The 26,560-nt window shown below is 41.6% G+C and overlaps 1 protein-coding gene across 7 annotated transcripts in view; it reads left to right on the top strand.

Moving 5' to 3' along the window:
- The window catches only part of B3GNT2 (UDP-GlcNAc:betaGal beta-1,3-N-acetylglucosaminyltransferase 2), a 39,873-nt gene extending 13,515 nt beyond the window's left edge, over positions 1-26,358 (top strand). The window contains exons 1-3 of one of the 7 annotated variants that reach the window (XM_076334963.1): positions 1,471-1,975; positions 2,273-2,438; positions 23,896-26,358. In XM_076334963.1, the coding sequence (XP_076191078.1) occupies positions 23,905-25,098 (1,194 nt within the window). In that variant the 5' untranslated portion in view covers positions 1,471-1,975; positions 2,273-2,438; positions 23,896-23,904 and the 3' untranslated portion in view covers positions 25,099-26,358. Of the gene's footprint in view, positions 1-1,470; positions 1,976-2,272; positions 2,439-2,507; positions 2,703-22,949; positions 23,105-23,392; positions 23,408-23,895 lie in introns of those variants that run through there. The other 6 variants (XM_076334964.1, XM_076334962.1, XM_076334961.1 and 3 more) reach the window with 6 other exon arrangements.
- The last annotated feature ends 202 nt before the right edge of the window (positions 26,359-26,560 follow it).

Genomic DNA, 26,560 nt, shown 5'->3' on the forward strand with positions numbered 1-26,560 from the left:
GAGTCATGGGAACTGTAAATCCGTTTGCTGGTTGCTATTGATTTGGCCACAATAAGATTGAAGACTGTACTCCTTGCTGTAACAGCACATTTTATTTCAGTAAGCATCCTGGGTCTCGGAGATTTCTCTTAGTTTAATAGTGATGTTTGGCCAGGATTTGTAGTCTCATCAACTTCGCAAGTAAGCAAACAAACAAAAAAAAAAAGAGGGTTACTAATGAGTGAGTCGTGCATGATTAAGTATCAGGTCTGGAAGGCAAATTTCCAAAATCTCAAACTCTCAGAAACTTACTAAGGGAAGCGCTTACAGCCTAAACCAGTCCTTGTCTTCTCCCTCCTGGACTCAGTAACAAAAGCTTTGCAGACCACCACATAAAACTGAGCCAGCTGCAATTACCTTACTTAAAAAGGAGAAAATTAAAAAGTGATGTGGAACAGCATTTTTCAGCATGGCTGGGGTTTTTCCTCTTTTGCTTGATGCCATGTGGAAAAAAAATGAAGGAATGAACATTGTCACAAAAGATGTTTCATATAGCTGCAACCAGCAGCCCCTGTGGCTGTAGAGGCCGCCAGTCTGTGAAACTAGTAGGTGTTTACCTCAGAAAACATGTTTTTATTATTGCAGGAGGGAGGGAAGGAGGCGCAATCTCACCTTCTCCTGCAAACGAAGCTGGCAGACCTAAGTGTGTTGGTGTTTGCCTTTCTGCCGCTTCAAGTGCTGCTCCCTCCCTGTGGAAATAGTCTCCAAACCAGACGCCCGCCTCCTGGGGGGGGGGCGGGTGACACCTCCCTCCTGTGCCGACAGTCAGCGCTGGTATGTTTTGCAGTGAGCTACGGGTGTCTGAGGGCACCCGGGGGACACTGACTCCCCCTTCTCGGGGTGTTTCACCTCAGGAAGGGGGTGAGGCGTCGAGGGAGAACATGGCGGACGGGAAGCGGGGCTGCGGGCGGGCGCCATGGCGGCGGGGTCGGGACGGGGCGCTGGGCTCAAGGGCAGCCACGCGGGGGAGGGTGGCGAGGCATGGTGCCTGCAAGCCGTAGGGTGGCGGGGGAATGGTGGGGAGACTGTGTCCTGCTGGGGAAGGGGCCGGTGAGGCGGCAGTGCCAGGCCTCGCCCCTCCGCCCGCCCGCTCGCGTCCTCAGGGACACAACGGTCCGACAACCGCGGGGACGACCGCGACCAGAAAGGGTGCAGGGACCCCCCCCCCCCCGCCCACGTCCCACGTGCCCCGCCCGGCCCCACAGCGCGCCGCGCCGCTCGCCCGGCCAATGCGCTGCGCCGCCGGCCGGGCAGAGGCGGGGCTTCAGCGGGAGCGCCGCACTCGGCGCCACGCCCCCCGCGCCCGCCTCCCCCCCCTCCCCCAACCCGCCTGCAGCGCGTGGTGCCAGCCGTGAGAGGCTCGTGCTGCTGCCTAGGCGGCGGCCGGGCGGTGCGCGCGCGCTCGTGCTTGCGCGGGGAGGCGCGCGTGACGAGCGGGAAGGCGGGCGCGCGGCTCTGCTACAGGGCAACAAGTGAGGCGCTTCCCGCCTCCTCCAGCGGCCGGCCCGCTTCGCCCCCCCCCGCCCCGGCTGCCGGAGCCCAGAGCGCTTCATTTGGGGTTCTTTTTCTCCCCCCCGCATCCCTTCTCGCTCCCAGCCCCGCTCCGTCCGCCGGTGCGGCCGGCCCTGAGGAGAGATCGGCGGCGGCGAGTGCCGTCCCGCGGGGAGGTGGCGGGACGGGACGAGCCTTCCGTGGCCGTCTCGGCGCCGCCCCGGCATTGCCCGCAGGTGCGGAGCCCCTGCCCGCTGTGGGGGCTGGCGGAGCGCGGCGGCATGGAGCCCCGCCGGCCGCTGGGGCCGTGGTAGTGCGGCAGGCCGGCGCCGGGGGGGGAGGGACCCCTACCGCGTACAGGCAGCCCGCGGCCGGACAAAAGCATGGTGGATGCGGAGGCGGCGTTAGGAAGAACCCCGGCGGAGACCCACGGCAGCCTGGCAAGGTACGTGCGTGAGGGGGCTCGGCTGCCGCCCCCGCCAGCGTTGCTTCCTCGGGGCGGCGGGGATCAGCGCTGCGAAGAGGGCTGAGGAGGGGCGGGGGAAAAAAAAAATACCATTTTTAAACTTAATTTTTACCTCCCCTTGTTTTCCAGATGGTGAGGTTTTTCTTCCTCGTAGCCCCTAGCTTATTTGTTTACTGACAGCTACAAGCTGACGGTGGGGGGTGAACGGTCGGAGACATATATTTATTTGGCATTTTGGGTTGTTTTTTTTTTCCCCCCCGATGGGGGAGGTGACAGGCGGTGGAAAGGGTGGGGTTAAACCACGCGGATGCGAAATCTCTACCCTGGCGCACAGGAGCATCGGCAGCCGGCACATGTTGCAACAAACTCGGTGAGAGGAAGGCAGAGGCGCAGTCTGTTGGCATGGATGAAACTTAGGCCAGCTCAGCCGAGTTAAGTGACCGTATGTTTGTCGTCGCTTTTTTAAAAAAAAAAAAACAAAAAACAACCGTGGGGAGGAGGAGTTGATGCTGAAACCGTGAGCTTTTTCCAGAGAAAACCCGAGACGTAGGGTTGCTGCAGTGCTGAGTGCTGCTGCAATCCTCTCCTTGGCTGGAGGAGAGAAGCAGAGGGGAGGACGCGGGCACGGTAGCGTCCGTCGGGTTTTCTTCGAGGGCTGGTGGCGGAGCTGGAAGACTCGGACAGCTAATGAGCAGGCTGTAACCGAGTAGGTTAATTATTAATATCTGCGCAGCGTTAGGATTTTGCTGTTACAGTATAGTGCTGAGGTGGTGGCTCTAAAGTATGGACTTTGGTGAACCGGAAAGGGGGAAAATGATATTTTTGCTAGAGTTGGCCTGAATATATGTGGTCCTTTACGAGATGATGCTTTTTAGTCCTTTAAACTTCCTCAGACATACTGTACCCCGCCAGGAGGGGACTTCAGGTTACTCGCTGTGATTGTGGCCAAACTGCAGGTCACAATTCATTAGTCATCCTACAAAAATTTGTGGTGAAAGTTACTTGAGTAACCCTTCAGTCCGACTTCCCAAAATGCTCAGTGCTCTTGGAGTTGATTATTAAATACTGATGTTTAGTTTTAACTATGCAAATTAAGAGTTTACTTGGTTCAGTTGCTTTTTTTTCATGTTTTGTGCTGTTTTTTTTTTTTTAAATATAATTATTTTGGACACAGAAAGTGAGTTTGGGCACAGAAGAGTTTAATCTGGCTGTGGAAGGGTGTATGCATTATATATTATTATATACATGCTAAATATATAATCTGAAAGTTGTTGAGGAAACATGATTATAGTGTTCTCCTTTGAGGAAATTTCTGGTTAATTATTCCTCCCCTGTCTTAAAGAGAGACAGCCTCGAATTTAGTTCTCTTTTAAAGTTGCTTAAAACGGTTTCGTGTTCTTTTTGCAGTTCCGCTTTTGCATCAGATTTTCATGCTGTAACGGAGGGGGGGGGTGTGCGGGTGGGGTGGGGGGAGCAGATGACATTCCGGTGCATGGTACAGTGCTTTGTTCAGATGAGAGCCGAGGAACTGGCTGCTGGCAAAGGCTACCTCGTCACCTTAGTGACCCAGCCTAATGCCTGTTGAAACCACCGGAGGAGTTGAATTAGCTCCGAATTATTACCAAATGCATGGAGGAAACGAAACGGAGAATCAGCTTTTCTCGTTCAGCAGATGTAATTTCTAATGTTTTTTTCTGGGGCTGTGAACAACTTGAGAAGAGAATAGACTCTTTAAAAAACATTGTTGCAGTAGAGATGAATTAAAATGCAGAATGTTTGTCGTATGCTTAAAAATAGAATGCTATTGGTTAGAATAAAAATCTTTTGGCTTAAAGGAAACCCTGATTTTGCTGCTTGCTCTGAATGTGTGACTTTCTACCTGAGATGTTGTGCAATACTGTTGTACGGTTATAAGGAAGCTACAGACACTGCATAAAATGATCAAAAATTAGAATTTGTTTTAAGTAATTTTGCTGGCCGTAAACTGGTTTTGCTTGGATTTTTGCTTGTTTCTTTTCACCATGTACTATAAATAGATGAGGAAAATGGAGGAAAACGAGGTACAGCAGCAAGGTAACACTGCTGAAGGGACTTGTTTTGAAGGTCATGCATTAGATGACTGGGAGTGCTAGCTAGCCATCCGATGCCCTGTCTCATAATAGGTACAGCTCACTAGTCTCCCTAGAGATTGTTCCTAATGAACACAATGTCACTGGTGGTCAAAAATTTTATTATTATTGCCTGTAAGTGCTTCCTAATTTTTTTAAATACTTCTGGGTAATGAAGATGCTTCTGAGGAGATCTATGTAAAAGTAGTGCTTGCTCAGAAAGGCTTTGAAAAATGAGAAGTGGATAAAATGGTTTTGTATTCTATGCTGACAAATATACGCAACTGTCTGCATGAATAACTTATACTGTATATAGAGGGAAAAATGCAGGATTGGAGTCTTCATCTTCTTGCCTACCCATCAGACTCCTTGGAGAATGAAGTCTTTCAGAGGAGTGCTCCTCTATGGTGACTTGTCAGTGTCAAGAGCCATAGCAATTGTCATTTTACTGCCACCTGGTGCAGCTATTTTTGTAGTGGGACTAGCTCTGATAGTGATTTTTTTCCTGTTGGCTGTGTTAAACCACTTGAAGAAGAACAAATGGCAGTGATAAAAGACAGTCTATGCCAGTGCTGATCGTGTTGAAACATAGGTCGTAGTCATATGTCTCCTACCACAGCCAATATTGTCATTGTCACAACAGTCAAGAAGCAGGGATGGCTTGTCATTGATACGTGTACTTAACTGAAATCTGTATAGCCATATTTTTCCAAATTAGCTAAAGGAGACAAAGAAGATTGAATGGTATCAATTAAGATCAGCCAACTTCTTTAGTAACTTGTTCTTTTTCAGCAGATTACTTCATTTTTGACAAATATGTGTCAAATTATCTTGTAAAGTCTTTACTTCAGACAACTTGTGAAACTTCAAAAAGTTACTTGTTGGGATTTTTCTGTGTGCTGTCAGACTTGCGAGTTTTGATGGAAAGTGAGCAGCTCTGTCAGAAATGCATCAAGGGTTGATGTTCCAGATCTCTGTATTTTACTGGATTTGGTTATGTTTCCTGCTGTAAAAATCCCATTAATTTATTCTTTTTCAGTTGAAGCATTTGCACTCTAAATAGTAGAGCCTGGTAGGTTTCTTGTAGGTTTGTCGCGCGCTTAAAGCTTCTTAAACTATATAATTCTAAAACTTGCCAAGAATAGGCCAAAGGAGGGGTGGGGGGAAGCTGTTGGCAAGAGTATACTTACTGTGGCAACAAGGTTTTAATAATCTGTTTTATTTAGTTTGATTGGTGTGTTTTTGTAGAAAGCACAGAACAGAGAAAAAAGATGTATTTCATTAAAATAATTAGCTTTTTAATGTGTCCGGTTTTCATGTTAATGTTTCTGGAAGGCCATTAGGATTGATCACCTTCCAAAAGCTTGAAACCGTCTTTGTCCCTTTCGTAGGTTGTCAGTTTGGGATTTTTTTCCTAGCGTGTCTATTTATTACATTTTTCTATTACTATACAGTAGAAGTACCTAAGTAATTTTGAAGCAAGTAGGCATCCATTTGCTTTTAAAATTTAAACTTTTAAAATCTTTTTCAGCTATACCCAATTTTAATCCCTAATGGTTGTTTGTAAAATAACATTTTTAACCAAAGTGTTAACAGTTAGTTTAGGAAGAAGGTGCGGTCGTTATGGTTGTGTGCATGAGAAATCACTGGATTAGTATTTGATGTTTCTAGTGTGTTGTAGGCTATATTCAGACAAGTGCTGCACATAGTTTAGAGAAGAATTTGTGCCTGTGAGTGCAGTTAACAAAAATTACTAATGTAATCCCCCTGTTATGCCATGTTCTGACCTCACAAATATATATTTAGATGTTTTTATCAGTCTGCTACTACTTCACAGTTGTGTTGCACAATCCTTATGTGCTTAAAACCCCGCAAAAATAACCAAGACAAGGTGATGATGATACAGTGAGATACAGGCTCTTCCCATCATTTCAGAACAGAATGAACAGTCACTAACAGAAGGTTGGAGAATAAATATCTTGGATCTGTTCAGGCACATTATTTCTTTTTACATAGGAAGAACTGACAGGTATCTTGGACTTGATCCTGCGCTTCTCTTGTATTTTTTTCACTGATTTCATTGGGCCTTTTAGGATTTAAAAGATGAGTAAGTAAACCTCCCCAAGTCTCCAGATCATGTAAAATGCAGTGAAAAGGCTGGATCATTAAAATGTCTTGTGATGAACTGTGCAAAAGAATGATTGAATTGATGCCTCATGAGAAGCAATTAGCATTTAAATAAGGGAAAAAAAATCCCAGTGTGTGATGGGTGTGGTGCTGAGATTTTTAAGGGAGAATTGATGAAACAATTTCATCAGCAGTTGGTTAAGAAAGCTTTGATGTTTGAGAGAAACACAATAGTAAGAGCCGAAAAGCATTTAACTTGGAACTAGTTTTGTTCATCTTTGTAAATAACTTCTGAAATTTAGCAGCTGCTTCATCTTAAGCTCACAGAAGAGTTACTCTGAGGGTGGATTGACTACTTCAATTTGTAAGTTAGCTCTCTAAGTCAAATGAGCAAGAAATCTTGATTATTTTTTTTTGTGGATGACTAATTTTATTCTTTTTCTATAGAAGATTAATTCTTAATGGTTTATGAACCGTCAGAGGATATGCATATTTGTATGAAATTTAATGTAGCAGTGTGATATTGAAAGTTTATGTGCCCCGCCAGGGTGTGCATGTGTGTGGGATGCTCAGCTTCCTGCCGCAGACACCTGCCATTCAGCCTGCACCGGGTTTCCTGCCGATAGCATCCTTCTGTAGGCTGGTGCAGCTTTGAGGCATAGTGGCTAAAGCACTGCTCCTGTCTGTGCCCCCAGTCTGTTGTGCTGGTGTGGCTGTTTGTGCAGCTGTGTTGTGAACTGGATTGAGGAACCAAAGGGGTTGAGAAATAACCTTTCTGTTTGCTTCTCTTTGGGGGTATACATAATGTAATACAGTGAGCTATGCAAATATGGGAATTCATGGGCTGGGGGAGGGTGGGATTTTTTTAATTCAGTTTAAGGAGCGGTGTGGCTGAATGTCAGACTGTACCCTGAATTTAGTGCTGTTTCACCATACTTGAGCAATGATATTTTTTAATCTGATATTTGAGTGTTAGAATATGGTAATGGAAGGCTGTCTTTGGGATGGAGAATGTTACTGCAACCTTGTTGTTGATTTGATTTTGAATAAAAACAATTAAAAGACATGCAAAACAGCTTAAAGTTGATTACTCAAACCGGTCTCAAATATAGTGGATACTTCGCATTGGTGTGCAGGTAACAGGTACAAAAAGAAGTTCTTGCTTGGATTTAGAAGTCTCATCGGGTTAGGTGCTTATCTGCCATTAACCAAAATGGGAGTTAGCTGCCTAACCTGCTTCAAGATCTTTTACAAAATCCTCCTGGTACTTATATGCATCTTTAGCTGCCTAAAACTGCTGGAGAAATTGTTACCTTTTCCTTAAACTTGATAGTCTGGAATAATATCTTTATCTTATGTTTTACAAGTTTGAAGGAGGAAAATGAACTTCCCTACTTACAACTCCACTGATTTTCTGAACTTCAAATGAATTCTTTAGAAAGATGAAAAACTTTTTTTTCGCTATACTTGTTAATTATACTTGAAACCAAAACCGATTAAAGGTGAAAATCTTTTAATGTATTTGCATTTTAAAATGTAGGTTTTGTGTTCTTAAACATTTATTTAGTTCAGTACTCCAAATTCATAGGCAGATCTCAGAATTCTGACCTGAATATTCACAGAGTGAATTTGGTTTGAATTGACTTTGGATTGACTAACCGCATAGCGCTTGCAGGGAAATGTCTTGAGATAGCTGGGAAGGTTATCGTCCCAACTGTGTATCCCATCACATCATAATTCTAAAGCTTGAACTGACCTTAGAATGACACGTGATTTTTTTTTTTTTTTTTTGTATACTGGATTTGGAAAAACAGGTCACTTTCACTACCGCGGGCCCTCAAATACTGAGGTATTAAACTTTAATATTAGTTTTTATGGCAAGTTGAGATCTTATCCTTGGTTGTCAGTGTGAAATCTGAACTACTAAAAAGAAACCAAAACCAACAACCCAAGCCCTTTTTACTCTTAAACAAAGAAACCAAACTTTTTTTTATCACAAGTTACTTTGCACATGCAGTTAGGAACACCTTCATAGATGTTCAGTGTGGCTGCAGGTATGCCAGTATAGAATGGTAATATTAGTACAATGTACTAATTTATAGGGACACTGCTATGGTGTAAATTGCTTTACATAAGCGTGGTGTATGTGTGGAGCTCTGTTGCTTTTTTTTTAATCCCTGTAGAAAATCATGACCAAACTCAAGTAGTTTATACCAGTAGAAGAATCGGAATATACATTAAACCTGGGACTGAATTTACAGAAAACTTTTTTCGTAATGACCAGAGGGCTTTTCTTGCATATGCCTTGATCTTCTACGGGAACACTTGAAACAATTCAAATATGAACTGAACATTCTTTCAACCAATGCAAGGATTTAATTTTAACAGATAAAAAAAATATTTAGGCCTAGCTTCACTGAATTCAATAGGTACACAATGTTTAAACATCTTCTTAATTAAACCCAGACCTTTTGTGAAAGACACCTATAATAACTTAAAATATAGACAGGGTTGGGAAGATCTGAGTGATTTACTGGTAGCTGACTTTCTAATTAAAAATAGATGAAAAAATAGATCACTCTCCAGTTGAAGGTTTTCTGACTTTATCAGTTTAATTCAGGGTTGGAAGTGTTCAGTTTGAGATAGTGGAGATCTGGTAGTATCTCTTCCATCTGTAAGTATTCTGTCAGGCAGGAATTTCGCATAAACTGGTTTTAATGAAGTTAAAAAGTTTTTATTGTCCTGAATTACTTTGTAAAGATAACTTGATGCAAACTTTGTGGGTGTTGCTGCAATATTTCTAAGCAGCAATATAAAGTCAACAAAACTTTTGTTTCATAGATGTTATTTTAAATAGTGTACCTTAAAAGGTGATGTTCTGGTAACTTCTCTTTCCTGTTTGAGGAGCTAGAGGGAGGGAAGCAACTGGAATTAGTCAAAATGGTGACAGGAAACACAGCAGTAGTATAAACTTACTCTGAAGACTTTGGGATTCTGATATTCAGAACTTACCATTCAGCAGTAAATGAAAGGACTATTCAGTCTTAATACCACAGTCAGAAGCTGACGGCAGTAGTCTCAGGACAGCAGTCAAGTAGGCTATTAGGGGTAGGGAGTTTTGGATTCTCATTATGCTTTTACAAACTTTAATGTAGCAGGGATTTCCTCACCTTTTTGTAGCAGCTTCTGACAAGTTAAGTTCTTGAGTTTCATCTTAACGTAACTGCTTTGAGCAACGCATTTAAACATTGTGCGTTATCTGATTGCTTTGAGAAGCAAGACTGCAGAGAATAAACCTGCTGACTTTAGGTAGTAGTAGTTTGAGAAATTTAAATGTTTGTAGTGCTCACAGATCCCTTCAGATAGCTGCAGGGTCTGTCTGCATTGCACCTAGAGGAGTTGGCTTCAATGATAATGTGATTGTCTACTGTCCTGTCTACACACAAGGATGGTGTTCTTACCTAATGAAGACTGACTCTTAATCCATGTGTTCTGGGGTCTTGGTGAGACCCGGTGACGGAGCGTGGTCAAGTCTGGCTTATGCTGTAGAAGAACCTTGTTGGAACATGTTCTCTTTACTTGGTTGTGACTTGGATGAGGTTTGAGAGGCTGCAAGTGGAGTCTTGCATTGTTCTTTCACTTCAGAACTGTAGCTCTTGTGGGATGCACGATGACTTTATCGTCTTTGTGCCTTCCTTCTATAGTAATTGCACAGTTTTTTTGGAAGCAGCGGCCTAGAATATTTGGAAGTTGTCCTATGGATCATAGGAAACAAATCAGATGGTATAACTAACCTAAATAAAGCCATTTTGTGTGTATTTACACACAGTGCCAGATGACAGTCACTATCAGCCTGTGTGGAGAAAAATATTTACCTGTTCCATAGTTAAAATAGTAACTTCGATTCTGTAAGCCAGCAGTGGTTCACAAAACTGGGCTGTGGGTTACAATTCTAGATTGTATTTAGAGAAAATGCCATGTATTTTATGTACCACTCCACTTAAAACTCTATAAAGCATAAAGTTATGTTCTTTTGCATTTCTAAGATTCGTATGTTGTGTAATAACCTTCATGAGATGTTTTTATAAAATAATTTTTATTTATGAAGTAGTAAATGCAAAGGTGACATTAATTTCCACCTTCTGTGCTGTTTGAGGCTATTCCTTAATTGTTGCATTCAATCCACCTTAGGAAATATAATCCAAATAGGCTTCTTGGAATGTCACCTTCATAATATGGTAGTTCCTATAAGAATGAATGAGAAGGGAGCTGTTCAGATATGGACTATTGCTTTAGTGCTTGATAAAGACAGTCAAAGTTTAGAAATATATTCTTTCATTTTCACCATAGTTTTTCCTTGGCTGATGGCAAAAGTTCGGGTTGTTGAAAATAGTTTGCGGGCCTCATTTTGATGATTAAAACAATGGGCCTTGTGAATACTACATTACAACATTTTAAAGGTTTTTATTCAAGCCAGTTAATTACTATTGGATTGAATATACATGTTCATTAGATCAGCTTGTCTTACTTAAGTATATTAACCACTAAAGAAAAAAAAAATTAGAGTTTCTGTAGGATACCGGATTAAATGCCACATGGAATGAGACGTTTTCTGTGTGGGGAAATTGCAACAGTTTCTATTTTTTTTTTAACACCATTTCAGTTGGAAACTAGGGGTTTTCACCCATCTGTGTGCAGACATACGTTTAGTTAGCATATTTTTAGAAGCTGGGTCTAAGCTCTTATCCCTGTGACTGCAAATGTGATGTGCCAAATGAATTGAGAATGAATGGTGCAGTTATTTCCTGAAGTCTGTAGGTAGCTCCAGTATTGCTGCTGCAGAAGTTTTTGTTGTAATTGGGGGGGGGGGGGGTAATGTAGAACTCTGAAAACTACCAGTGAAGCTGAGAGGCATTATTTCAAAGCAAGAACAAGAGCACATTTGAAGACCCTTCTGTAGGAATAGCGCTACAAATGGGCTATCAGAAGAGGAGGGACAATGGAGAGCTTTGTCACTATGCCTAGGGTAGCTCCAAGGCTTGATTGACGTTTGGAGGTTGTTTCTTTCGTGTAACAGGCTTCAATCCTTCTGTACCAGTTTCAGACTTGAAAAGATAGTGTTGAGTTTGTAACCTATAAGATAAATCAGTGGTAGAGCTGACGAGGGCCCAAGTTTACTACCATAGCTACTGTAAAGCTACTTTGTGAAGCAGCTGAGTGCATGGTTGAAGGTTAGAGGGTGGAAAATGGTGAGTAACAAGGAAGCAGTACCTTTAAGGCAAAGGGTAAATTGAGCAGATGACCACAGAAATGCTTGTTTCATTGGAAGACTGGCAACTGTGTAACAGTCCTCTTTCACAATGGCAGTTTCAGATTAACTTTAATATTTATGAAGATTTTACTACTTGTTTCCATCAGTCCACCTCAGGAGAGGGGCAGAATCCATCTGGGAAAGGAGTTATGGCATGCATAAGATAAGCAAAATAACTTTTGAAGTGTAGCACAAAACTGATTAAACCGTCTATGATTCCGTGCAGTGTATGCTTCATTCTCTTAAATTGTAGGGCATGATCTGGGAGTAACCGGGTTATTTAAGTGCAATATTAGGAACATTGAGGCTTCAGGTCCAGTTAATCTTTTTACCAGACAGCCAAAATAAGTGTTGATTAGTGATAATTTTAGTGGTAAAATTTGTGGGTGCTGGAAACTGAATTGAGAAGATCCAACTCCGTATGGGTCACAAGACAATGATGACTTTCCTGAAAAATTAAATGGCAAAAGCTCAGCATCATCCACCTGCCATGAGGGTCTTGGACAACCAGATACATGTGTGGATGTTTTAAGTGAGAAAGCTTTCTAAGCTAATGGGAATACCCTGAGATGTGTGTGGGAAAGAGTTCTTTCTCAAATTTTGTGGTTATTTTGGAAGTAGTTCTCTCTCCTTATTATGTTTAGCAAGACTGAGTATATAGAATCATAGAATCATTGAGGTTGGAAAAGACCTCTAAGATCATTGAGTCCAACCGTCAACCCAACACCACCATGCCCACTAAACCATGTCCCTAAGCGCCTCATCTACACGTCTTTTAAATACCTCCAGGGATGGGGACTCCACCACTTCCCTGGGCAGCCTGTTCCAATGTTTCACCACTCTTTCAGTAAAGAAATTTTTCCTTGCATCCAATCTAAACCTCCCCTGCCGCAACTTGAGGCCATTTCCTCTCGTCCTATCACTTGTTACTTGGGAGAAAAGACCAACACCCACCTCACTACAACCTCCTTTCAGGTAGTTGTAGAGAGCGATGAGGTCTCCCCTCAGCCTCCTTTTCTCCAGGCTAAACAGTCCCAGTTCCCTCAGCCGCTCCTCATAAGACTTGTTCTCCAGACCCCTCACCAGCCTCGTTGCCCTTCTCTGGACACGCTCCAGCACCTCAATGTCCTTCTTGTAGTGAGGGGCCCAAAACTGAACACAGTATTCAAGGTGCGGCCTCACCACTGCCGAGTACAGGGGCACGATCACTTCCCTACTCCTGCTGGCCACACTATTTCTGATACAGGCCAGGATGCCATTGGCCTTCTTGGCCGCCTGGGCACACTGCCGGCTCATGTTCAGCCGGCTGTCGACCAACACCCCCAGGTCCTTCTCTGCTGGGCAGCTTTCCAGCCACTCTTCCCCAAGCCTGTAGCACTGCATGGGGTTGTTGTGGCCGAAGTGCAGGACCCGGCACTTGTCCTTGTTGAACCTCATACAGTTGGCCTGGGCCCATCGATCCAGCCTGTCCAGGTCCTTCTGCAGAGCCTTCCTACCCTCGAGCAGATCAACACTCCTGCCCAGCTTGGTGTCACCTGCAAACTTACTGAGGGTGCACTCAATCCCCTCATCCAGATCATCAATAAAGATATTAAACAAGACCGGCCCCAGTACTGAGCCCTGGGGAACACCGCTCGTGACCGGCCGCCAACTGGATTGAACTCCATTCACCACAACTCTCTGGGCCCGGCCGTCCAGCCAGTTTTTGACCCAGCGCAGAGTCCACCTGTCTAAGCCGTGAGCCGCCAGCTTCTCTAGGAGAATGCTGTGGGAGACGGTGTCAAAGGCCTTGCTGAAGTCCAGGTAGACCACATCCACAGCCTTTCCCTCATCCACTAGGCGGGTCACCTGGTCATAGAAGGAGATCAGGTTGGTCAAGCAGGACCTGCCTTTCATGAATCCGTGCTGGCTAGGCCGGATCCCCTGGTTGTCCCGCACGTGCCTTGTGAGCGCCCTCAAGATGAACCGCTCCATAATCTTCCCCGGCACCGAGGTCAGGCTGACAGGCCTGTAGTTCCCCGGATCCTCCTTCCGGCCCTTCTTGTGGATGGGCGTCACATTGGCAAGCCTCCAGTCATCCGGGACCTCCCCCGTTAACCAGGACTGCTGATAAATGATGGAGAGCGGCTTGGCGAGCACCTCCGCCAGCTCCCTCAGCACTCTCGGGTGGATCCCATCCGGCCCCATAGACTTGTGGGTGTCCAGGTGGCATAGCAGGTCATTGACTGCTTCCTCTTGGATTACGGGGGGTTCATCCTGCTCGCCGTCCCCGTCTTCCAGCTCGGGGGGCCGAGTACCCTGAGGATAACTGCTCTGCCTGTTAAAGACTGAGGCAAAGAAGGCATTGAGTACCTCAGCCTTTTCCTCATCCTCAGTGACAATGTTCCCCCCCGCATCCAATAAAGGATGGAGATTCTCCTTGGCTCTCTTCTTGTCATTAATATATTTGTAAAAACTTTTTTTGTTGTCTTTAACGACATTTTGTTGTCTTTAACGATATTATCTGGCTTGCACCTTATACCAAGCTCCATTGATATATAGATCTAAAAAAATCTCCAGAAATTCTTATTTGTAAGCTTTAAGTACTAAATGCCTTTTTTTTGTTGTTGTTGCCATATCAAAAATGACCTAATAGAAGTGTGGGGGGGGAAGACAAGCTTAGTCAGAAGTGCAAAATAGTTCCAGAAATAAAATGACTAGGACTTCTTACCGTGGCAAAGAAGGAACAGAGGACAGGTAAAGGTTCGTTATATAGCTGGTATGGCAAATGTACATAGAGAAAATAACTACAATTTTTTTTGTTATGTTGTATTTTCCAAGGTTTCCCCTCTTGTGTGGTAGTACAAAAGCAAGTCATCCCAAGTTCTCACTGCGTGAGAAATTGAGGAATTCATCACCAGTGGAATTCATAAAAGTTGAAAATATAAACAGGTTCAAAGAGGGATTGGACAAAGTGAGATTAGGTTCAATAACAGTAATTAAATATGGTTCAAATGCAGTTCAAATGTGTTGAAGATAACTAGTGGGAAACAGAATGTGAAGTTAGGTTGGCTTTTATTCAGACTCTTTATAGTTCTTTATGCCTTGGGCTGCGTTTTAGGAAAATATAAGCACATCCTTCCCCAGTCTTGCTATTTACTTGGATCTTGAAATTCCATGCCCAAGTTGGACTGGTGTCTTTTGGTATTAAAATATTGGAAGAGTAGAATTTCTCCCAAAACTAAATAATATGCCAAAAGATGGCTCAAAGCAGGTATATGCAATTAATTAAAACTAATGTTAAAATAAACATTAACTGCTCTGAATTTCATTGCACTTTTTGACACTTTGTGTAGTGTGTTGTAATCTTGGTAACTTTCCTCCAACTGGAATGTTGTTTCAGACCATGGTGTTTGAAGAACACAGAAAACATTGACTGTTACTCAGCGGTAGCCACTGTGATATGCTTCTGCAGAAGCGGAATACTGATGTCTGTTGAATATTTACCAGTTCTTAAGATGTTCTTAATTACTATTGTGTAAAAATGGACTTGTGTAAAGTTCTGAGGGGAAAAAGAGATACAATTGTGTGTAGTTAGAAAAATAAATAGAGTGTCCAAGTTCTTTAAAGTTGGAAATTGCACAGACTTTTTATAACAGCCTGGGGCTCTTAATATTTTCACATTCTACAACTGTGTTGTTGCTCAATCCGGAAATCTCTTTTGACTCACTGAACAGAACTGAGGTATTAGAAGAACTGATGCATCTCACAGGAGGTTAGAGGGACTGCATATGGCTTGTGATGTGTTTAATAATAATATTTTTAAAAATTCTCTTCAGAACCGTAGTGTCACTATTGCATGCACTATTGCTAGAACTACCAGAAGTTGTGTTACATGTACAACTGCTATAAAGGATATCAGGCTTCAAAATGAAGTTACGTGGTGAGATCCAAGTTTGCCATAGCCCCAGTTATAGCTAGTCTCTGCAAAGAGATGAAAGGTGGTAGTATCTGTTAGATACCTGAATTACAGCTTTGTTTTGCCAAATTCCTGATCATTTAGTCCTGAACCAGTAGAGTAGTAGGTGTAATACCTGCAGGTAGTAAGGATTATCTTCTCTTTTTTTCAGCCCCAGTAAGTAAATGGACTTTTAATGCTTGGCTTTGGCAGTCAAATAATGTAGACAGGTTACTCAGAAAATACAGGTCACTTAGAAAATACAGCATAACCCCTGTCCTCAGTAGAAGATACAAGGATTTGCAGTTAAAGGTCATGGCTTCTGTCAGACTTATTAGATGTTTTACCTTGTGTCTGCACTATCTGTTCAAAGACTGGCATTATATGACTGTTTGCACGAGGGTATAAGTATAGTGTTGTCATTGCTATGATGCTGGATAGCCTCTTGTTAGAGGGTGGAAGGCATTATGGATCCAGAACCAAGGCTCAGTTCCTGGTGTGTTGTCATCCCTGTTGAAGAGGGGAGATCTGTCTGCTCCTCTTCTCTCTGCTGTGTGCTTTCACTGTAGCTGCTCTGGTGCTTATCTGGTGTGCATCTCTGGTTATTGTTAGTTTTCTGCTGGATTAGTGATGTGAACTGATTTATGGAGGGGCCTGGCAGAGCACCAGAGCCAGTGCAAGGGAGGGACTGGGCCTGAGTTCTTGGAGTCAGAAAGGGAGGAGGAGAAAGCCTCCATCAAAAGGAGGGGTCAGGTGATTAGATTGGTTCAGCTGCTTGTGGATCGACAGCTTGGGACTGCTGCAAGAGCCGAGGGTTGAGGCAGGTAGTCTGGTTAAACGTATTGTTTTTCTTTTATTCTGGGGTTGCATGAGCATGCCTAGGTTTGGTTTAGTGCCTTGAAGTACAGATTTGCTACTATGGCTGCATCTGCTGTGAAACACTTGGCTGGTGCAGGAATGCCCCTGTGGGTATATGCAATGTGGGAAGGAACACCACCTGAGGTAGTCCGCATCATGTTATCTGATCTTGCTTTCCCAGGGGAATTGTTAATGGTCAATTCTAAATATTCTAGCTGTTTTAAGGGAGTTCTGCTTTGGGTGGTTTGCTTAGCTGCAAATCTGTATGATACGCTGCTGTTGAGACTGCTCACTGGTAGTCACAGCTTACTCTTACTGCTGTTGAGCTTTCATGTTAAGACTTGAAATTAATAAATATCATTCATAAGTAAAAGCATAAAGGAAGAATGTTTCAATAGCAAAGGACTGGTCTTGAAGAAATTGATGTTTGGTACATCCAGAAACACCATTTAAACTTATTTTTAAATAGAACTATAACCTTGAAAATGGCTGTTGTCTTACCGGTCTTTTGCTCCCTGAAACTTTCCTTCTTTATGTAATAAACAGGAATACTGCGTTTTCTTCATCTTGCTGGAAGAGTTTGTGGGTATGCCCGTGCTGTGCAGTGGAATGCAGCACGGGTCACTGTGCTACCACAGGCTACACTGCCTTTTGAACGCCAACTAACACCCTTGCACTGTTCAGGGTTGTGCTGTGTGAACCTACTTGCTGACCTGAAACTACTTTTAAAGATCCTTGCTGAGTATTGTTGTATTGCATCGTGCCCAGTGGTGTTTTTAATAAAATTTAACCCTTTGTTTGAAAGGGAAATGATGGAGCTTTCCTGCAATAATAACGGTAACACCTTTTTAGGTGTTATGTTTTAAATAGTCAGAAGCAATCTGTCCACTTGCCTAATTTATCATGGGCTTCAGTACTTAAGAGCAAGGAAGATGACTTTTCTGTCAGTATTAAGACACATGAGGGTAACAGTTGCTTTCCCTTTTGTAGCTCCCTTCTGAAGGCTTGTTCTTCAATTTTGTGCTATAGGTATACTCTTACTGCATTGCAAAGGGGAGCTTGGGATGGATATTCATCTTTCTACAGAGACTGAGACAGCGTGTAGAGTGCTGCAGAAGAAGCTTCAATGTACAACAATTGGGCATCTTAGTAAGAGGCTCCACTGGTTAGGAACTTAAATTAAACATCAATAAAATCAACAAATATGATCAACATTTGGTGTATGAATGTATGGTTCTTTGATACTCAGGTTCCTAAATAGAAACCTGGAATAAAAGAAAGTTTACTCATTTAGGAAAGTGGCATTCCTGAAGTTGTCTTATAATATCTCAGTTAACGTGTAAGCAAGCAGTCAATCCTCTGGTATTTTAAACACTCAGTGGGTGTCTTGTTGAATATAAGCAGAATGAACTGAGTTAGATACAAACTTGGTCTGACTTTTCAGGAAAGAGTTTTTTTTGTTGCTTCATTGGTAAAATTGGTAGGATTGACTGTCAAAATTTATCCATTTGCCCCTTGCTTTCACGCTCATCAATGCCCTCCTTTGTTTTGATGGTATTTCCAAAAGAGCACCTGCCTGTCCTACCTTGAAGGTTTTTACTGTCTATGGTAACATCTCCAACTCAAATGAAGTAGTACCTTGCTTAAAAGCTGTAGGAAAGAAAAACTACTTCATAGTTCAGGGCGATGTCGAGCATCTGCCAAAATCTGGATGTTGAAGCAACAAGATTCCTGTTTGGATTGATTATAGGCTGCACTCAGTGACTGCAAATCTAGGTGTGTTTGTTTTGACATCTTGCTATAGAGGACTAGTTAGTGCACTGTCCGAATCCACTGTGTTTCATTGTCTCTATCCTAGAGAAGTTTGCTTTTTCTGAACTTCTAAATATACTTTGGTTTTTTAGCCACTTCTTTCCAACATCTGCCTCTCTCTTGCCTTTTTGTCTCCTACAGCTAAACCTCAGTAGAGGTTTAGGCTTGGTTTTGTGCCTAGCAAGGTCTTAGTAGCATCAGTTTAAAAAAAAAAAAAGAAAAGTTAAAACTGTCATCACATGTTTAACATACTAATGTTGTGAAGTCATTACAGAAAATCAAATGCTGTAACAGGGCTGACCAGAATTCTTCTGCAGGATCCTAACTCCAATGTGAGAAGTTCAAACTGATGTATTGCATGTGCCCTTAGTTAGGGGCTGGTACACTTAGATGTACTTGTTCTTGGTTTTGACCTTGAGCTTGGCCTCCTCCAGATGTAACCCTTGTCTTTTGTCAGGGGGCATCATGGCCCCTGTCTGTGTAAATTCTTGCTTCCAGAAAAGTCTCTTGTATAATTAATTCCTGGAACTGGATGGATTGTGCATACTCAGTATTCAAGAAACATTTGGACAATGCTCTTAGATATATGGTTTAACCTTTAGGTTGCCCTGTGTGGAGTCAAGAGTTGGACTCAATGATCCTCATGGGTCCCTTCCAGCTCAGGAGAGAGATCCTGTGAGATTCTCACTTCATACCAGCTCTTCTAGACTTCTGAGTAGGTTCCTTACAGACTTTTGGAATACATTCACTCTTGAGATAAAGCATCAAATAATACTGTTTAAAAACAACGTGTGAACAGTTTCTCACCATTTTGCATTAATGTTATTTGGACTTAAAGCTTTTGGGGTGTTTGGGATCTTTTCTTGTAGCTCATGGCTTCTTGTAATACCTGTTTTCTTCTTCTGTTGTGGTTCATCTTGTTTTATTGATTGCTGCCTTGTCCCACAGTGAAGCTGCTTTCTTCACAGGTTCCGCTGGCTTGCCTTTTCCATCCATCTCTTGATACCAGTGCTGCTTTTGTGGCTCCATAAATCTGTTCCATTCTATCAATACCTTAGTTTTGACTGCAGTGAAATGTAAGAGTGGAGCTGAAGAGGGCAACTCCTCCCTCTTTTCCCCCCGTTTCTGCAGAATCAATCTTTACAAATACTGTATCTGTAGCAGAATCTTGGTTTATCCAGAGTATGGTTAATGTTGACCCTTTTTTTTTTTTCTAGCCACATGGATGTTTTCTAAAGGCTTTGAACAAATGGACTTTATGTATGCAGTGATACTGATGCATAAGTGCGCAGCTGGAAGTTGCATAAGCAGAAATGTGATGATTTGTACAAACTTGAACTGATTGCTAAAACTATCTTCATATCAGTGTAGCTGAGAAGTTGAAAACAGGCGTTGAAAAACCGTGTGTCAGAGCACCTTTGAGTATAGGTAACTCTTCATCTTACCTGCTGAAGTTGGAATAAATTTCTGCAGGATTTTCTGTTCCTGAGGTTCTGTGTGTACTGTCATTTTCTTTACCAATATATGGTGTTTACTCTTGTTCTGCTGCTTCTGCTAGCTAGCTATGTGTTCTAGCCTTTTTTAACACCTAAAGGAGCAGGAATTTTTCAAATAGAGTGTTGCTTTGTACTGCTCATCTCAGTTCTTCAACAAAACTCATATAAAAATGCATCAGATAGATTTAAGTATGAACCAGATCACTTTTAGTTTGTTTTTGGCTTCCCTAACAGATCTTCCGTTCTCAGCAGTCAAAGGAGGCAGCTGGGGATTTTTATAATATTAATGCTGATGGAAGAAGCTATTACTGGAATAGGAGAAAGTTTTTTGTGATCTGTCCAGATCGCTGTCGCTAAGCTGTAGGTAGGAAATGGGCGCTGTCTTGTACTCTACAATGTTGCTCCTTAGCAAGCTGCCCAGTGCACAAAATCTCCATCGTGCTGGCACTTTGGTCAATTACTGCAGCATCAGCAAAGCAGATAGGAAATGAGATTTGCCTTGAGACATGGGCTGTGGGTGTTTACTTAAAAAAAAAAAAGCCACAAAAAACCTCCCCAAACCAAACAAAAACCCCAAAACCCCCACTAGCAACATTACAAATGCAACCCCACCACCACCATCGTGATGAGGGTTGTAATACGGTGTTTTGCGATAAATCCAATTCACTTAATGTGAAATTGCCAAACTGGCATCCTTTTATCAATTCCTGTTTTCAGGTGTAGTAATTTAACCTCAGTAATTTAACCTGGTTTAACCTCAGTTGGTGACTGAGCACCACACAGCCACTCGCTCACTCCCCCTGCCCTGGTGGGATGGGGTAGAGAACTGGAAGAATAGGAGTGAGAAAACTCGTGGGTTGAGATAAAAACAGTTTAATAATTGCAATTAGAAAAAAAAATACATACAAAACAAGTGATGCACAATGCAATTGCTCACCACCCGCCGACCGATGCCCAGCCAGTCCCCGAGCAGCGGCCCCCCCAGCCAGCTTTCCCCCAGTTTATGTACTGAGCATGATGTCACATGGTATGGAATATCCCTTTGGCCAGTTTGGGTCAGCTGTCCTGGCTGTGCCCCCTCCCAGCTTCTTGTGCACCTCCAGCCTTCCCAGTGGGCAGAGCATGGGAAGCTGAAAAGTCCTTGACTAGTGTTAAGCACTACTTAGCAACAACTAAAACATTGGTGTGTTATCAACATTACTCTCATACTGAATCCAAAACACAGCACTGTACCAGCTACTAGGAAGAAAATTAACTCTATCCCTGCCGAAACCAGGACATAATTAAAGCTAATATACATTAATTGCAAAATTGAGGATTCTATTTCAACTTATGGAAATAGCCTTTCTGAAGCCTGATTGTTTTCTATTTGCTTTTTGTTCAGGAACCTCAATCTAATGCTATGAATAAGTGTTTAATACAACCTGTCTTTGTCTAGTTTATAAAAAGGATGCTTTTTTAACAAAGCAGTTTTTATCCCTTTTTTACTTGGTAGCCCTTAGTATTGCTTTGATATTCTTAATGAGTTATATTCTTAACAAATTGATAAAAAAACACATGTAGATAGCTTTTGATTACAGAAGAGAGGAATGCTTCCATGCAAAATTGGGGGTGTGTGTGTTCATGTCTTATAAAACTCTTACTTGTATTGATATTGAATGTCACTTGTTACTTAACTTTTCTCAGAAATATTAAATTTATCATCAATATTGGATAGCTTTTTAAAAAGGAGACTGAAAATTATACTGGAAGTATTTACATGTGGGGCTGATAGCATTTACTGTGCTTTGTGATGGAACCATGTCATCTTGCCAGGCAGGTACTTTTTTTTGATGAAAAGTTCTACCAAGTTTAACAGTAAATGGAGATTTTTCTGTGTAGGATTCCTGTCTCATGCTGCAGGGGATTGCAAGGCTACAAGTGAAAAACAGGAAGATTAAGGAGGATCTTGTAGTTACAGAATTTGAATGCTTACCTAAAAGACTTAGTGATTTGAAGGATTTTGTTAAGTGATTGAAAATAAAGTCTTTGCAAATGGTGTCTCCTTGTGTTCAGAACAGTCTCAGGTCAAGCATCCAGATGACTTACAGAGGTGCTGAATACTCATAGTCTTAGTAGCTGGGGGCTGTGAACAGATGACCTGGGTAGCACTACATATCCTGGAAAATCAGGCTCTGGCTGAGCTCTTGACAATCTTGGTGTGTGTTAGCTATTACTAGGGGGGAGTTTCTCACCCCGTTGTCTCGGAAGTGCTGGGTTCATAGGTAAAATACCATGTCATTTGTTCCAGTGAGAAGTGCTATAGAGGACAGGGTAGATAAGCACTGATGTGCATGCTGAACTGCATGGAATAGTACAAAACACGGGACAGCTGCTTCTCCAGTATTTTTGTGTGTACTGAAAGGGAAGTGAAGAAAAATAGTATATAATGATCTGTTTTTAGTGGAAGCTGCTGTGGCAGTTGAAAGAGGAAGATAAAGTTTTTGAACTCTGTGTGGCCAGCCGGTACTTTCTAACAGTTCAGCTTTTTAGCTTAAGTGACGGCACTGACCACAAGTATTTTTTTGTCTTCAAGGTATAGAAGAAAACTACTTTAAAATTAGAACAGCAAACTTCATAGCTGGCTGAGAAAAGGACATTAAATAAAGTAGATCTGGCCTGAGCGTATGCAAAGGTGAATATGCAGATGGTACATGAGGTCAAATGAAAGAAGAGTAGGGATTTTTCTCTGAGTAGTCCATTGTTTGGCTTTTTATTTAAATTCAGAAATACTCCCCCTCTTTGGATTTAATGAGAATCCAGGGGTCAAATAAGAAAAAAAAAGATTACTGATTATTTACCTGCTGCTTTCTTACTAAATTTTGTGTTTAACTTGCTGAGGAGTAAAAGAAAATAAGACTGGTCAAACCAGAAGAGACCAAGGGTCAGTCTAGCTCAGGTGTCTGGTGATGGCTGGAAATAAAATGAAAAGAAGAGCGAGTACAAGGTGTACTTCTCAAGTGTACCTTCCTGACTGCTGTTGCTCTGACTTCAGGACCTCCGAGGCAATGTTTACAGCTGGGTTTAACAGCCATTACAAATCTTTTATTTCATTAGATTTTTCTGGTCTTCCAATAATCATTTATACTCCTGGCAATTGAAAGCATCTTTGACAATGAGTTCTGTATCTGACTTAAATGTAGTCTTACTAACTTTCTCATTCGTTCTGAATTATTTTCTAGTCTGACTTCCTGATTTAGAATGGCTTGTTAAATTTTGTGTAGCTTGTACATTGATTTCCCCCTGGGCTAGTAAACAGTTTGATAGGCACTACTTTAGAGGAACACACTGTTTTCATGTTCCTCCTTGTACTTTGCACCTTTCATTATGACAGCTGTGGAAGAAAGAGGGATTGATCCATTTTCTCTCAGTAAAAACTGGAGATGGGTCACAGAATAACCTTCGCTACAACAGAGAGAGGTACGCTTACTATTCCTGGTCTTACGTATATGGGAAACCTCTCCTTTTTTGATTTCTCTTGTGTGTTTTTTTTGTTTCCTAGGAATAATTACACTTTCACTTTCTGCTGCCATTAATTTCCTTTTCTAGTTGGAGGGGGGAAAAAAACCAAAATTCGTGTTGTCTTCTGTCTGCAGAGATGTGAATACCAGCAATGCAGCTGGCCAGTTTTGTCAGCCTCTCTCCCAAGGAACAGCCAAGTGACATGGACAGAAACAAATTGTATGCTTTAAAATTCAGCTCTACCTATTATGTAGTTGGAAGGTATAAGAGTGCAAGTATAAAAGCTAGAAACTTAATTTAAAAATAACTGACCTTTATCATATAGCAATTTATTCTATACCCTTAAGCTTACCTTACTAGCAGAAAAAAAAGTTTCTCTGCCTGCCTTTGCCAAGCTGAGGGCTCAGATTATTATGCAATCAAGCGTTTCAAGGAGACTTAAATGAGGAGCAAAAACTGCTGGCAAATTTAGACACACTGTGAAATGCTATGTAAAATTCCGAAGTAGCAAATGGAAATTTTACATTCTTACCAGCTTCTTGTTTGCTGATGAAACCCCAAACCCCTACTAGCTGTAGGTGCGCATGTATTAGAGGTAAATTAGTTTTTGCTTTTTTGGGGTGTAGGTAACCTCTGTTTTTAGGCTACTAACTTGCACATTCTTCATCTGAAAGTAGTTTGCATTTTTATGAGATCAAGAACTTGATAGAAAGAAGGCTAAAAATCTGTCATTTTTTTTCTCTTTCCAGATATGAGAAATGAGTGTTGGACGCAGAAGATTAAAGCTGCTGGGAATTCTGATGATGGTAAACATTTTTATTTATGTGATTGTGGAAGTCTCAAAAAGTGGCAACCAAGAGAAGAATGCAAAAGGCCATGTTATTATACCACGCAGCAAATTCTGGAGAAAATATACTCCTCACAAAGCTTATTGGAACAAACAGCAACAGAAGCTTGAACTGCTGTACAACCCTATTCTGACCTTGCTTTCCAATATGACTGTGGAAGAGAACTTAGTTTCAAACTCGAGTGTTCTCAGTTCCTGTGACCCTGACCCGTGGGTACCTTCAGAGGTTAGTGACTTTGCAAACTTGCCAGACAGATTCAAAGACTTTCTACTTTATTTGAGATGTAGAAATTATTCATTATTAATGGATCAGCCAAACAAGTGCAAACATAAACCTTTTCTGCTGCTGGCTATTAAGTCACTTACACCCCATTTTGACAGAAGGCAAGCAATTAGGGAGTCCTGGGGCAAGGAAATAAAATCGGGGGATGTGACAGTCAAAAGGGTCTTCTTACTTGGACAGACCCCACCAGAGGATAATTTTCCTGATCTTTCAGACATGATAAAATTTGAGAGTGAAACCCACCAAGACATTCTCCTCTGGAACTACAGAGACACTTTCTTTAATTTAACTCTGAAAGAGGTGCTGTTTCTTAAGTGGGTCAGCAGCAGTTGCGCAGATGTCCAGTTTATTTTTAAGGGTGATGATGATGTTTTTGTGAATACCCATCAGATCCTGGATTACTTGAAGAGCTTATCGAAGGATAAAGCCAAAGACTTATTTATAGGCGATGTGATCAAAGATGCTGGACCTCACAGAGAAAAAAAATTGAAGTACTACATCCCAGAAAGCGTTTATGAAGGTTCATATCCTCCATACGCAGGAGGTGGTGGGTTTCTGTACTCTGGTGATCTGGCATTAAGACTGAATAATGCATCTGACCAGGTACTCCTTTACCCTATTGATGATGTTTATACTGGAATGTGCCTTCAGAAGCTTGGGCTTGCTCCGGAAAAACACAAAGGCTTCAAAACATTTGATATCGAAGAGAAATACAGAAATAACATATGTTCCTACACAAACTTAATGTTAGTACATAGTAGAAAACCTCAAGAAATGATTAAGATTTGGACACGCTTGCAAGATCCACACTTAAATTGTTAAAGTAACATGCATAAGTGTCTTAAGTCCAAATAACTTTCCAAGTTTGGGTCTGACTTTCTTGGTGGACCATTGAAGCTCTGTATAATAGTTTAATTTTCTCTGGAAACTTTCTCCTGTACTTCTGAAAATGAGAATAATACTAAAATTTGAGGGGATGGCTTGAAGACTTGGTCCTGACTTTTCCACTGTCCTGGTGGTCATTATGTTTCAATCTTTGTCTTAAATTAATTTTAAAAAGGACTTCAAGGATGTAACTAGCTGTCAGTGACTGGTTAGCTGTATTGGAAACAGGGATTGCCTACTACAATGCATCTTTCATTAATTGTGATGGTGGAAGATAATTTTTCCTTGAGTAGTGTTTGTGTGTGGGTGTGTGGAAACCACTGTAAATTGAAAAGTCACAAATTGGAGGAATATAGTTTTACTTTAAGTATGAAACACTCTCTTATGGAGACTTTAACTATTGAATTTTTTTAATTTATAGTTTTCAGTCTTTTTGCACCCTGGAACAATATTTTCTCCTTTACTTATGATCTTTTGTGCAAAGCGTGCCTGTGTGTGAAGGATTTACTGTTATATTAGATGATGCTTTTTTAATAAAAAAAGCATAATACTGTTTGAAACACCCCATTGAAGAGCTGAATATGTAAGGAAAAGGAAGAACAGATTTTGTTTGGGGCTGGGCAGTAGGTACAGTTAGGTCTGCCCCCTGCACCAAGCTTATGTGAGGTAAAGCTGACTTGTTGCTCATGTTATTTAGGTGAAAAGCTACTCTGGTCAGTCCTTGTTTTCTGTTTTGGCACTAAATGTGATCAGGTAGCTTGATTTGATACAAATAATGGAAATTGCACATTGCTTACGAGAGCATGGTTTGGATCTCCTATAAAGCAGTAGCAAATCTAGAACTGTGCAGATCCTAAGAGTTTTGAATTTTGAAACAAACTTTGAAGTTGCATGATGTCTCATGTAGAGTTAAACCTGTTCTCAAAACTCAGATTTTTCTTCTGTATTTCCGCATCTTGCTTATAAGAGTTATTCTAAATAGTGGTTGCTTCCTTTGTATATGTAGAAGTGCCTGTCTATTTATTGTTCAGATTGAAGACCAAAACATTTTCTTAAATATATTTTGTGTAACATTTTATTTGTATAGTGTTGTCACTCAGATATTTAAATAGAGCATGATATTTTAAATCTGTGAGATGTGTAACATGTTAAATAAAGCTGTTATTTTTGAATTTGAAAAATAAAATGTGATTTAAATATTTCTTGTAATGCTTAATTTGTGGCATAATGTTGACTTACAGAGCAGTTGCACTCTACTGCGTGGCATTCAGTATCAACACGTTTCAGATGTTCAGAAGCAAAAGGCTTTGTTCAGCAACTTTCTCTAACGCTTATGTAGTAGACTATCAAGAAAATGTTGCAATTGTGCATGGATTTATTAAATTCTGTGCTGGATGGA

This window comes from Aptenodytes patagonicus, chromosome 3 (genome assembly GCF_965638725.1).
Source record: "Aptenodytes patagonicus chromosome 3, bAptPat1.pri.cur, whole genome shotgun sequence".
Lineage (NCBI taxonomy): Eukaryota > Metazoa > Chordata > Aves > Sphenisciformes > Spheniscidae > Aptenodytes > Aptenodytes patagonicus.